General features: G+C 41.4%; 1 protein-coding gene across 3 annotated transcripts in view; it reads left to right on the top strand.

Annotated features, from left to right (window-relative positions):
• pag1 (phosphoprotein membrane anchor with glycosphingolipid microdomains 1) overlaps positions 1-14,854 on the top strand; it is a 59,576-nt gene extending 44,722 nt beyond the window's left edge. For 2 of the 3 annotated variants that reach the window (XM_080863826.1, XM_080863827.1), the window contains 5 exons: positions 1,671-1,764; positions 1,997-2,166; positions 2,438-2,872; positions 11,540-11,599; positions 11,976-14,853. In XM_080863826.1, the coding sequence (XP_080719952.1) occupies positions 1,671-1,764; positions 1,997-2,166; positions 2,438-2,872; positions 11,540-11,599; positions 11,976-12,311 (1,095 nt within the window). In that variant the 3' untranslated portion in view covers positions 12,312-14,853. Of the gene's footprint in view, positions 1-1,670; positions 1,765-1,996; positions 2,167-2,437; positions 2,873-11,539; positions 11,600-11,975 lie in introns of all 3 variants that reach the window. The other variant, XM_080863828.1, reaches the window with a different exon arrangement.

The following is a 14,854-nucleotide window of genomic DNA, read 5'->3' as shown; positions in this document are numbered from 1 at the left end:
TGTGTCACTCAGATTTTTTACAGTTAGTGACCTACAAAAAAATAATTTGACACACCAGCAAGGAGATGTTAATGTTAGCTGTGTTGAAACTGTAAAAGAATGTGAATGTCTGGGGAGAGCAATTAATGAGACATTGTCATGGGATTGTAACAGAATTTGCAAAAAAAGAGAATTACAGTGATTATCGTCCTTGACGGCTTGGATCAGAGTGACGCTGGTTCTTGTTTAGCTTTCATTTTTGGAGAGTATTATAACTTTATGCTTTATTTTACGCTTCTTTTGTCACTGCCTGGGGTTAATAAGAACAAAGATGACATGTCCGAGTCACAAAACAGCGTTACACTCCTCTGTGATTCCTGAGTGGTGGTGAAGTTGTGAGTTATTGCATCTGTGGTGTACACAAGATATTCTCATTGGGACGGATGACACAAGATTAATGGACTATAAAAAGAAAGATGGATGTAACGTGTGCCTAAATCACGAAACGACAGCATAAAATTAGTGGTTTCATAAAACAGCTAAAGATTACGTCATTGGCACCGACAGCTATGAGAGTGCGTGACCACTAGGTGGAGTTATGGAGCTTCTGATGCATGTCCCTCTGCTCACACAAGGAAAAACCGCAAACCCCAGACAAAGAGCAGTCTTGGTGTGCACTCTTTGAAAGGTTTTGACTTTCTCTGCTCTCTCATTAGTGACTGACTGAGCAATCGTCGTGGAAACTAAAGCATTACAGTTTATGCATGAAGTGCATGTTGATAAATCGTCCTCTGTTAATTACTAGTTTCTTCTCACTGTTGATCTGAGTGTTTGCTCACTCTCAGAGTTGATTCTGCTCAGCTTAGGCTGATAAAACAGGAAACTTGAGCTTTTTTTAAACCCTTCTTCTTCTTCTTCTTCTTCTGCTTTTTTTGTACTGTGCAAGTTGAGTTAGAGATGCAGATTTTTTTCCATGCTTATATGATGTTGCAAGCACAGAAACTGTCAGAGCATGGTTTAAACCCGACTGCAACACAACTGAGTCCCTGCCAGCTTCACAGCTGTTGTTCTTTAGCCTCCTATTGAGACAAGCAGGGAGACAAATTACCCTGTGGGTATCCTTAAGGTAGCGTCTTCCTATTGTTATTATAATTATTAATGTGACACTACAGACGCCGTCCTTTTACCCTGTTCGGCTTGATGTGTTGCTTATGCTTGATTCAATTTTAGTGCCTCTTATAAATGAATTAATATGAAATCAGCTGCATAAAACAAGAGCTGCCTGTTACTCATACTCGCAGAAGCTGTTAGCTGTCTTTAGATGTCTTTTCTTGGTAGGTAAAAATAAGCTACACTTAATTAGGAATGCATAACGGTTTTATAATTACCTTAAAGTAATAAATAATGTGTTTGGAAAAGCTTAGACGAAGCGAGATAAAGAGTCAGGAAAGCATGAAAATTTAAATTTGGGCTTCAAGGATCCTGAAGGTAATGCACCGCACATATGGCTTTTCGATTGCACGGAGGTGTGACGGATGTCCATCCCGTGCAACATAAGGAAGACGTGCAAATTCATTTCTGTAGGTTTTTGTAATTTAAAGAATCTGAGACTGAGGTTTTATTTGCTTGAAGCCTCCAAGCCTGCGAGCTGTGGTGCAGCAGTGACAAAGAGCTTATCCTTTGTTGTGCAGGTTTCAGAGAGAGACATCAGCCAATCAGCAGACAGTCCAGCGACTGACGCGGCGGTCAGCACCTCTCACAATGGGCCTCTCACCAGCGGTACAAGTAAGCCGATAGAGTTCCTATCAGCTCGTCATGTCCTGCCATTGTTGTCTGCGTAGTTAATATTTAGACCGCGTGATACAACATCCATGCAGTGTGTTTTTTCCTGACACGTAATGGCTGTTATGAAGCGTGTTTGCTGGTCAGCTTTGGTTCGTGTTATAGTCAATGTTAAATGCAGTCGTAAAAAGATGCTGTTTCCTCCTCGCCCTGACTCTTTTCTTCTTCCCTCCAGTTCTCACGGACACACAGGACACCAGTCCCCAGTTGTCAGAGGAGATGCTCTCCAGCCAATCAGAGCTCAGGTCCTCCAAGTGCCCTCAGGCCCGCCAGCTTCCCAGCATCCCTCCCAACAACGCCCTTATTGGGAACGGACCCCCACCCTCAGGAGACAGCACTTATGAGGTCAGTGTTTAAAAGTCACCTTTAAACAGCAGAATGATGGGTTTTTTTCTTTACTCATAGTAAGTTCGGACATGCTCACTGGAGGAGATTAAAGCTTGTAATGTTGAATGCTGCTTGACTGAGTAAATGACTGATTGATTGATTACGCCTAGGGATCTTTTCACAAGTGGCTGGTGAATTGAGTGATTTTCGAGCCAGGAGGCAGAAACATCAAAAAGTTATTTCTTGTTTTTGAATGCACGTAAGACCAGTGTGTGTTTCTGATGTTAAGGTGGTGAAGGAGATGGCCGTGGCCTCACGTGACGTCAGTGCCGATGAATCCCTGTACGAGACGGTCAAGGAGCTCAAAGATGGTCCTGCAGAGGCTGGCCTCCCAAACGGTACCATCCAGCCGAGTCCAGACGAACCTCCGCCTCATCCTCCCGCTCTTCTTAACGGCCACATCAGCCCAAGCACACCTGAGCGGGGGCCCATCTTCGCCGGGGCGGAGTACGCCTCTGTCAACCTGAATAAGAAGAGCCGTCACAGCGCAGACATGGAGGCCAAAAGGCGCTCTGGTAATGCTGCCGTTCCTCAACAAAAGCCTCAGGAGGAGCCAGAGGAGGATTTACCGCCACCGGTACCGGAGAAGGTTCTGGATGAAAATGACAACCAGCCAGCGCTGATGATGAACGGGCTCGCGGAGGCTGGGCTGCACAATGGAGAGGTAAGCTTGTTTGAGTGTGTGTCTCTAGGACTTTTTGGGAGATTTTTTTTGAGTGACTATAGGGTACTGTGTGTGTGTGTGTGTGTGTCTACTTGTTTAAACATCTTTGTGAGGACCAAAAATTGGCATTTTTGAGGTTAGAGAAAGCATTATGTCAGTTTGATGACTTCACTAAGGCATGCTCCAGATTTCACGATGCCATCAAACACCTGTTTCAATGTAAAAACGAACGCAAACCAAGTCTACAGTCACACTGGCGGAAACACTGGTTAGAGACCACAGCGCCACCAACATTGCTGTGAACATGTGCAATCAGCTCATGATCTTTATGCCTTTGAAGTAGAATAACACTGAAACGGGGTCGTGGTCTGAAACTACTACTACTACTAGAGTGAATTGGCGTCCTCAAACCGTCTTTGGTGCATCAAGACGGCAATAAAATGGGAGAAACAGCAATAAGACGGAGTCAGTCTGCGGTCAGTTTTTGAGTGAGTGAGGTCAAGTTGGCAGTTACATTAATCTGTTTGCAGTAATGCAGCAATTAACTGTGATACATTGCAAATCTTTTGCCGTCTGTTACAAATCTGTTGCCGTCTGCATCGTGCACAGTGCTGAGCCGAAGCTGGGATGGACTTGATCCGCACATCAGGTGTGGCTCCCTCAGCCAACAAACAGACACAGCTGATCTACTGCATAAATGTTCAGGGGGGGGACCTCTCATTTATATTTCAGATAAATGAGAGGTCTTTCTGATCTTGTGTACTAAAGGCTCATAAATATTCTATAAACGTTGCAGTGACAGCAGTAATGAATACTGTAACAGATTTCAAAGTATTTATGGGACTTAAATGCATCTTACATTTGTGAAGCTGGCAGTGTTGAATTTGTCTCAAAACCCTACGTGGGCATCAATATGTGTAGTTTTCGACATTTGTACGCACAGAAAGGTTTTTGAAAGGTAAAATGATTAGATTGATGAGGAGAACTTAATAAATTGTGCATAAATGATTCGTATTTATTCAGGTTTGGATGTGTGCATGTGTAAAATAATTGCATCGTTTTTGTGCATGGAATGAAGCATGCTCGTGTGAGTTACGCACAAATCACCGAACGCGGTTGGAAATCTTAGTTTATACTTGATATGACATCGTTCACATTTTCAACACTTTTGAGGCAAATTTCTCTCCGTATACTTACATACAGATGTGAAAAGGTAACGTTATGTGTTTTTGTGAATGGATCATAATTTGGTTTTATTTCTACTAAAAAAAACAACAACTTTAAAACAAGAACTGAAAACAAACATTTTTGATGAAATTTGGATAAATTCCATTTTCCAATCCATTAACTATAACTAAGGGGACGCTAGATGATTCCACACACTCTGAATCAACCAGCAACCAAAGATGGTGCTCGTGGGTGTGCTTATTAGCTTATGTTTGTGAGAAAGCCCCACGTGAATTGTAAGTAAGGTCTCATTTATGCTGTGCTGCATGTAGGAGCGTTCCAGTGATTGAATATTTGTACTGTATAACCGCAGTTGCTTATTACAGGCGGCGTCTGATTAAAGAGCGAGCAGTTTTATTAGAGTCAACTTTCATTCAATGTGTCATCGTGAGCGAGAGGAAGCGTGGCAGGAAAGAAGAAAAGTAACCTGTGACGACGGGGAAAATGAGCATTAGTCAGATGATGAAACTATATGACAGGGAAAGTCATTTTTCAATTTCCCTTGGCATAAAATACTCAGATCGGTAAAAACTATGAATCCATTCTCGACCATCTTGACAAAACACTGCTTTGAAAAGAAAGTGATAGTGATAGTATTTCATTCGTATTCGCTATAATGCATTCAGAGAGAGCATGAGGGTGTTTAAAGGCCAGGGAGGACAGGTTACATGGAGGGGAGGAATGAAGCAGCTATTGTTGTTAAGATTATGTAGAATGAAACAAAAAAGAAAAATACAGCAATGCAATGCAGTTCTAGACATTATAGTAAAAAAACGTTTGTCGTTTAGAGCGCTTAACAAACTTATTAGATCACCTTTCAATTTTACAAATCAGTCAAAAAATTGTTTAAATGTGTTTTTTTTTTGTAGACATAAAACTATTTTTTCTGTTCAGGGATGTAAGTAGAAAAAAATAATAATGTACTTTAACATTTTTTACTTTTTTGTAAAACAGCACATTTGAAAATTCATGGATAACAATAATTATATTGTCGCATTAAAAACATAATGTTAAAATATAAAATATAATGCTAAAATAACACTGAAAATTACGTTTTTTTGTAAAGTGGTCAATTTGAAAATTCTCAGCTAAAAACAATTATATTTTAATCAGAAAATCAAATCAAGTCCATTTTGATTAAATTAAGAAAACAATTTGGTAATTACCAATAATGTTAATTTTCATCAAGTGTGGCTCGAACCTTATATATTGAGTGGTGGTCTAATAAATTTGTTAAGCACTGGATGTCATAAAATCTTTACAAATATTTTACAACACCCAAATAAATCTTTGATACGATGATGTCACCCTAAAAATATAACATTGCATTTTACTTTCTTTTGTTTGATTCAGTCGTGCGGTCGAGAAAGACGTGTTCGCCGCTTCTCAGCTTCCACTGAGTGCGGTGCCCAGCGTGTGTTATGCGTCTCCTGCATGTAGATTTAATCAGCTAGAATCTGCATAATGAACATTGTTAATTTGATGGAACAGAGAAATGAAAAGCTTTTAATGGAGCTGTGCAGGGAAAAAAGGGGAGAAACGAAATTAATTTTTACATTTTTAACAACAAGAATAATAAGTAGAGTTGTAATTTTCAGTTACGCTGTGACCCTGGAGCTCTTAAACTGCAAACTGCTCTTAAACTTTTGTTAAATTAGCAGATATCACATAAATGGGTAAGAGCAGTAGAAGTGGGTAGCATCATGGCACTTGATGCACCACCCAAAAAATGTTGCACTGCTACTGAAGGGGATGCCGAGGTTTTTTCTCGAAGCACAACAACCACAAACACAGCAAAGCTTCTCTTGAACAAATGGGCTTTAATTGTGGCATTATTCCACGAGGAAAAACGGAACGTTGTTGGAAAAAGTTGAGTCAGTTTAGTCTTAATATAAGATTTCCATTTGACAAACCCACACGCATAAAAAGGCTGAAACTTATCATCCTACGGTAATGATAGGGATTCACTCTTTCATTCTCCCCATCTTAATAACACAATTTATACCAATATATAGCTGATGTCGGTCATCTTCTCAACATCATGCCTGGCTTGAGATAAAGACCACGGAGAAGAAAGAAAAAGAGAGATGTGTCTCTCCGCTACAATTATTATCCGCTAAGCTGACATCTCGTGCTGCTTTATGGAGACTGGCAGACCGAAGAAAGAAATTTGATGGTGAGAAGGGGAAAAAAACCACAAAAAAACACGGTGTGGGAGTGAAGGGAGGAGAGAAAAAAATGAAAATGGGAGCCGAAGTGAGAAGAGCAGGAGAGAGTAATAGATGAAATGGAGATAGTGACAGAGAGATGATGGGAGAGTTGAAAAAACTCGGAAAGGACTGGCAGGCATGACGGGTGAGGAGGAAAGAGAGGAGTGAGAGACAAGGAGGGAAAAAAAAGAAAGAAAGAAAGCCAGGAGCATACAAACAAAGTCATCGACAAGGAGGCGGCGAGAAAAAAAGGATGAGGGAGAAGAAAACTGCTACAGAGGGTGAGATGTGGAGATGTGTAGAAGAAGAGATGGAGGAAGAGTAAAAGAAAAGGTAAAAAGAGAAGCATAGCAGTTCATTATCGTGGACTGAACAAGGCAGGGCAGAGCTGCTGCTGCTGCTGCTGCTTACAGCATGCTGAGATCCATCAGAGAACCAACACACTCTCAGCTCAAAGAATTGCATCAGACAAAGAATCACATTATCAGCCTGCCACAGAGATCATCTCTTAACTTAAAGTACTTTTAAATTATGCTTCTAATGTTACAGCACTTTTTACATACATTTGTTTACAGTGTTGTGCCAGTGTGCTGTCACCAGGGGGCAGTGTAAAAAGATATACGAGTTTGTGGTGTTGTTGGTCCATTGCATTTTAGCACAGGTGTTCTTGTTCCTCTTAAGATAAGTTAGCGTCAGGTCAATAACTTGCTTTACTTTCTAATTAAATACACTGATGCTCTGTTATGCTTTGTGTTTCTATTTAGTGAATATTTGTCGGTTAGCCAACTAGATTAAAGTGGTTACAGCGGTAAACATTACAGTAACCAGTTAAACTAACCCTACACATGTCTTTAAAATGTGGGAGGGAGGTGCAGTACCCGGAGATGAGTGTTTCTGCCATCGCCATCTTGGTTGTAAAAAGACATCTGACTGCAACTTGTGACAGATAACTTATTAGCCAATGAGCGTGCAATATCATACTTCAGATAATCCTCCGTTTAAAATACAAACCAAGACCAAAACTTTCAAAATAGACTAAAATTTTTATTTAATATCATCGAAAATGAGTGGATGAAAGGAAATTCGAAGGGAAAGCGGATTAGCCTTTTATAGGAGTAAAAGTCTTTCTGCAACCACAGCTGTCGCCATCTGGTGGCCATCAGATAGAATGCAGGTTTGAGGCACCTCCACATTGGCTTTGCTTTTCCAACTCGGAAGGTAAATCCATTTATTTATGTTTTTACTGTCCTTGCTTTAAATACGCTCTTTATGATAATCTGTCTGGTTGCTCGTTTGTCTAACTGCTGCTTTCCTCTTAGTAATGTTGTAAGTTGTTGCAACTGATACAAATAACAGCACTAAGCAACAAGAAGACCCATGTTGTTATAAACCGGAACTATTCTGTATTTTTCTGAACTTTAGGTTTGGGTCCCTCTTTTCTGTGTTGATGTATCTTTTTACTTTATTCACACGTCTTTGTTCCTTTGTCTCTGGTGTTTTTGTAGCCAATTAGTTCATCACTGCTGCTCGTTTGGACAGCAGGCATGGCCTCGTCTAACCCCCATATCTGTGATAAAATCTTAATCTTGCAAATTCCAAATGTATCTTCACACAGCTCTGGAAACCATACACCCACACACACACACACACTTGCACATTTTTAAAATACACAGAATTTAACATCCACCCGCATATATATTAGTTTCCCCCATCCCCTCAAGTTAAACACACACACACACACCAAACACATATGCAGGTTTTATGATGTGTGTGTGTTTACATATATTCTGCTACGCATAGACACCCTGGGGCGTATTTAAGGTTAAGCATGAATGTTCTTGGCTCCCTGTGGTTTACGCCCATGTATGACCAGGAGTCGTCTGTGATTTGTCTTGTCTGACCAAGTGTGTGTGAGTATGCGCGCGCCTAGTGAGCACCAGCTGGCCACCATCTCTACGACAGTTAGTCTGGCTTCATGATGGATGATATGGACTATAGAAACTCTTTCTCCATCTCTGTCTCTTACGCACACACACAGGCAATCTCAGAGGTGCATGAATGTAAATGTCTGAAAGGAATGCCCCCAGGTAGCAGCTCAGTAAATGCTGCTCTCTCTCTCACACACACACACACACCCACACACACACACACACACACACACACACAGTGGCACTTTTTTCTTATATGCAGTAAATTTCCATACACACACACACACACCTGCTTATTATTATTGTAATATTTGCTGCAGCTACACTGAAACACACGTCCGCAGCCTTTGTGACCTTTTCTTCGCGGCTTCTGTGATTGTGTGCACTGAACAGTGATTGAACTGCCATAAACAGCACTAACACTTGTTTGCAATCATTTGCTTGTGTGTCGCCTGCAGGCTTTTCATGCAAGGTGCAGGAAATGAATTTGACCCAGCCTCTGGGCTGCCGGGGTATACATTGGGGGGGCACGGTCCAGGTGAACTGTGATATGTGGCGTGTCAGCACTGCTGAGCTGTTGCTAAAGAGAATCACTATTGATGGCTTTTGTGGCATGGGAGAGAATATATATTAGTCTTAATGTAGTTTACAAGTTTGCGGCTGTACGCCATCGCAGTTGGTGGTGAACATCAAACAGTCAAGATGTGATTGAAGTGCAGACTTTCAGCTTTAATTGAAGTGGTCTCACAAAATTATTGCATTAACTTTTTAGGAATTTTAGCCATTTTTGTACATAGTACCCCATTTTCAAAGGCTCAACTGAAGCATTTTCAGTGTTGTGTGAAGGTTCTTCTCAAAGTGTTAGCATAGCTGTTCAATGGAACTGTCAAAATGAGGTCTAATTACTTTGGTGTAAGCATGAATGGCCATGGGGGTTCTCTTTATCAGTCGAGATAAAGCTGTAAACTTTGAAAATGCAGTTAAACGTCCAAATTTATTCCCTTCTTTACATCCAGTAGGCTGGAATGGAATCTGATTCTAATCCCCGGGCATCGTGTTTGACACCCCTGGTCTACAAGGTATGGAGAAACAGAGAGAGCTTAAAAGAGGTGCAAACCACTGGTTACACTCAAGAACATGAAGTCCAGCTTAGACTTTGCCCGCACTAAAAAATTCTTAGGACCAAATAGAGATGAACAAACATGCTGCAGACAATGTTATGGTATGAGCATGTAAAACTGGGATACTGGTGTTTATTGATGATGTGAACGCTGATAGAAGCAGCAGGATGAATTGTGAAGTGTACAGGGCTATACTCCCTTATCAGATTCAGACAAATGCTGCTAAACTGATTGGAACATGCGTCACTGCAAAAATGGATAATGATTCAAAGTGAAGTGAAAAAGCAACCCAAAAGTTTCTCAAAGAAATGTGATACTCTTGAAGTCAGTCACCTGATTTCCTGCCCACTAAAGCAGCTTCTAAGTTACTGAAGGCAGAAAGACCCACAAACAAGTTGCAACTACAGGTGGCTGCAGAAATAAAAAGGCCTGCATTTAATGCATTTCTTTTGCTGAACCCCTTAAATTGAAGCTGAAAGTCTTCCTTCAAATTATATCTCAACTGTTCACAGAGGCAAAACCTAACCGTATGTACTTGACCAACTACATGCAGCTCCAACACCCTGAACTGGTCTATTCATGCTCATATAATATATATGTGTCTTAACATGCGCGTCACTGTGACGGACACACTGACACCTGACTCGCCCATCCTCTGAGACAGCTATAATCAGCTTACAGTCAAACCTGTTGCCCCGTATATCACTGTGTCACCTACGTGCACATAAACAAGCTCCCATAATCCTCCCTTATACCCACAGACATAAGCATACCACCTTACTGCAACACAGCAAAATATTAATCTGTCAGACGTAATGTCCTGATGTGTATCGACACAAAACAAGCACCCGTCCTGTCGCGGTTCTTCGTTTAATAAAAGAAATGTTTCACGCGGACACAATTGAGTTTTTACGACTCAAATTTTAACACCCATCTGCAGTTTAGATGCTTGATGCGCGTCCGACTAAATGAAAAATTCCACTCTAATTTGCAATAATACTTGAGGCGAGCTTCACATTAGATTAACAAACTTGGAGGTGCGGTGTCTGGGTCATGTCACCTACGTCCTTGTTTCGTGCAAACACTCCTCTGGGGGCATTCTGCCTAATTGGTTGGCTAATTAAAGTGAAACGTAAAAGGCGTCAGCTGCATCACGAGTGTATGTTGGATCTATAAAAGTAATCATGTCTCCAAACATGCATTAACCATAAAGTCATCATATTGATTTAAGTGCTTGGAGAAAACGCTGGAGAAACATGTGTCTGCATGAAGATACTCGGCTGTACAGCTGCGGTGGACAGTTTGATGGATGGGCTCCGAGCACAGGTTTTCATTCAGTACCTAACGTTGTAGCTCGCGTGAGGCATCGAGTGCTGTGCCTCAGCAGGGAGCACATTTCCCCTTTTTCTTTTTAAGTGTATTACCGTTAACCTTGGATTGTCCAAGGACTACATCTGAATTTAAAAAAACCTAACAATATTTTCCCTTATTTTCCACTAGACATAAACTCTTTAGTCAGTGCTGGCGGGGTTATTGAGATTCTTATTAGGCTCCTGAGGTGTTTTGTGCTGCTGTCAGATGTGCTTTTTTGATTAATGGCCCTCTCATTGATCATAAGACGGAGTGGACAGAGACTGCACAAAAGCATCGCATTCTCCGTCGCTGCCTACCGACTTTCACTCCATTATTTATTAATTTTTTTAATGAACGAGTGCCTGTTGCGAGCTGTAGCTTCGCGTGCTCGACTGTTTAAAGCGAAAATGCAGAGCGTGTTTTCCTCCCACTGCTGGGAACACTTTAGAATTTCACTATCGATCAGCTACCAGGCGTTCTTTCATACTCATGGTGCTTTTCTGCTGGGTACTGTTTGCCAGCATGTTTTAATAATAAAGCTCGATATGAAGTCCACTATGTCTTCATTTAATTCCTTCAAAGGCGTTTGGATCAGCTCTGTTTGCTGTATTGGGTTTGCCTTGCTTTGATATATATTAAAAAGAGGTTTTTTTTACATCTAAATTCCTGAAAATGAAAATGTGTAACATACCTTCAGATTCTTTTATCGGACGCTGTTGGGTGATTTAAGCAACCGTGGAAGCTTTTAAAACCTCACTCTTTTCCTTTTATACACCGACTCCCATATCTAAATGTTCTTTTTGTTTTTTTTGTTCTTTTCTCCTCCAGTTACACTCCCCTCCGTCTCCTGCACCGAAGTTCGACAACCACGTTCTGTCAGACAATGAGGTAAGTGTGTGTTAAACTCCCTTATTCCCAAAACTGACGTCTCCGGTCCCGAGACAGCAGCTCCTCTGCTGTGCGAATGCAAATGCTCCGAGCACCCGAGAAAAAAAAATAGAACACAGTGGAAAAATAGTCAGATAACATCACACAATGTGCTTGGGGAGGGGGGGGGGGGACGTAGCAGGGGTCCTTGAGTATGAATGCGTCAGTGTTTTAACAATCTTATTATCTCCACTGTTGTGCCGTTTTTGACGTGCAGCTTTTTTGGCGATATTAGATGAGTAATAACCCAACTAAAGAAGAAGAAGAAAAACAACACGATTGTGGTTAACGGTTTGTGTCATTTTTGTCGTTCTCTCTCTCTCTCTGTGCCTTTCAGTCAGCGGTGTACTCCACAGTCAACAAAACAAACTGTGACGACGCTGTTAACGAGGAGGACAAAGAGCACGACTACAGCAGCATAGCGGAGATTAAAGGTCTGGTCCCGGCCTCCTCCTCCGGTGACCTCTACGCCACCGTTCGAGATATCTACAGCCAACCCGATGAGCCCGGCCCCGCCGACAGCACAGACCCAGGCTACGAAACCATCCGCATCCCAAAGACTAATAGCTCAGAGGACGAGCACCGAGCCGAGGGGTCAGACGTGGGCAAGGCGGAGCCCGACTATGAAAGCGTCGGAGAGCTGGGTCTGGGCCCAGAAATGTCCCGCCTTTAAGTCATCGTCCCCGCTCCCCTCCTCGTATCGCCTGGATGCATCTAACAGACTTCGCTGCAGTGCTTTAAGCTTGCTATCAAGGATGCTTTGGGCGCATGACTTGTGAACAGAAAACAGCTCGCCGCAGCATCCACCCAGCCGTGCACGAGCATCCTCCTTATAGCCTGGGTACGGTTTATCATATCCAAACTTGACTCCTTTAGTTCATCAGTCATGGTGAATGTCATCGGTACTGGTGGGCCTTAACAACACTTGATTGTGGAAGAAAAATATTCAATAGTTAAACTACCAAATAAATATCCAATCGCAACACTCATGCAGCATTTTAATAGTTAGCTAACGACACTATCTAAGAAAAAGAAAAAAGTAATTCAGTGCCATAAAGTGATGGTGAAATTCATGCACTTACACACGTGAAGGTTATATTATTTGTGTGCTCTCTCTGCAGCTGCTAGTCTTTCTAGTTTCTTCCGAGTGACTCAGTGTCATGTTTTATTGAGGTGTCAGGTGGTGTATTTTTAGGCTTTTTTCCTGTCAGGTCGGCAACACCTCCACTGTGCATTCTCCACAAGAAATGAGGTTTCTCCCACCCCTCTCAGTTTTGCTGCCAAACGGTTAGCAGAGACAGAGGTTGCATTCAGTAGATTTTCACCATTTAACACAGCTGATGAATTCCCTGCCGCGCACACGTGTCATTGCTCAGACTACACGGCGCATGTGTGTGGGCTTAGCGTGTCGCAGGTTGACGCTAGTCATCTGTGGCGAGCCAAAAAAAACGGAAAACGAGGAGTGAAGGAAGAAGGGAAGTGTCGCAACACGTTTTTAAAGCTTTTTTTTGTTGTTGTTCTTTTAGAAGAGCTACAGTCGATGTCAAAGGGTTTTTTTTGTGAATTTCATATTTATTTGAAGACGATTATTGTTGTGTAATTGTGAAATGTTAAAGTATGTCTGTGAGAGAAAAAAGCGAATAGGCATTTATAAAAAAAATTAAATTTCTAGCGTTTTTACTGAGATACTAAATGAAAATGAGTTGCGAGGATTGTGGCAGTTAGGTACGTGTTCCCCCCAGAGCATTTAAAGAGTTCATTGTTTTTAAAAAAACAACAAACAAATGAAAGAAAGAAAGAAAAATGAATGTGTCAGTGTATATTGTCATTTTGCACACTTTGGTCAAACAAGTTCAGATGACATATTGTGATGAAATGACGCGACGAGCTTGTATTATTGTACTTCGTATGTTTCCTCGAGTCTATTCTTGGTACAGTCTTCTGTCGGCATTAAAGCACAAGTACAGATTATCGAAAGCAGTTAACATCGCTGCACACTTTTCAACATCTAGCGCTTCTTTTTTTCTTTTAAATACAGGAAACCATGCCTGTCTCTGTGTAGCTTGAACTGACGACAGTGCCAATCGAGGCTTGTAGTTAGAGGAGTATTTTAATCAACTGTTACTCGCTGGAAAATTTAATGTGAGCTTTTACTTATTTGTACAATGTCCAGAGTCATATAGTTTTAAAATAAGATTAAAAGCACTGATTGTATGACTTGTTTTAAGAAAAAACAACAACTTCAACCATGTTTTCATGTTATTTTAACTCAAAGTTGATGGCGTTTCATATCTGAGAATATCCATTGAAATGCCAGACATATGGTACAGCTCCCTTTGGTACATGCATATTAAGAAACCTGTGGTACTTTTATTAAACACAAAAAAGAAATTGCCTCGTTACTGTTTATTTTTAAATGAATACTGCCTCTGCTTTGTGCTGTAAATATCTTTTTTTTGTCATCATTATTATTTTTATCATTGCTACAGTATGTAACCTCTTAGCAGAAAAATCGGTGTCATCTGTTTCCACCCACATCAGAATATTACAGCGTTACAGTATCTCCAGCATCGGGTTTGTGTTTCATTAGACATGCTGGAGCTCGCCCGTGGTTTCATTAGACATGCTGGAGCTCGCCCGTGGTTTCATACGGCCTGCTCTGACTGCTATCGGATTAATAAATTATATACATTTGAAGTGCTGTTGTATCTCCCAGTGTTGCTACTGTGAAAGAGGATTTTAAATGCCACTCCCCCCCCCACACACCCACCTCCCAGTATTTTATGAGAAAAACATCTTTAATTATCAGTTTTGTTGTTTTCTTTTTCACTAGGAAGGAAGATCTGCCAAAGTTGGGGGGGGTGTTGGTGCCAAATCTAATCAGGACAAAACTTAAACACACCGCTAAAAGATGCTTACTTGCACCAAAAGATTATTCTCTCAAGCTGTTGGTCAGATAAACACCTATTTCCTTATAGGGATTGGGGGGGAGTGGAGAAGCACCCTCACTAAATGAGATGATTTGCCCCCCGCCCCCTCCCTTCTCCTCCCCCTCCTCCCGCTCACGACCATCAGACAACTCTATGGTGACACCCGCCTTTGATTAAAGGGCAAAGCCTGGTTTGGCGGTTATAGCCACATCTGTCACTCCACTCTGTCCAATTTCCATTCTGTGCATGTAAATATTTTATGACATGAATTGTTCTATTAAATATA

Source organism: Rhamphochromis sp. 'chilingali', assembly GCF_963969265.1.
Source record: "Rhamphochromis sp. 'chilingali' genome assembly, chromosome: 17".
NCBI classification, from domain to species: Eukaryota; Metazoa; Chordata; class Actinopteri; order Cichliformes; family Cichlidae; genus Rhamphochromis; species Rhamphochromis sp. 'chilingali'.
Note: the sequence above shows the minus strand (reverse complement) of the source record. Positions and strands in the feature narration are given on the sequence as shown.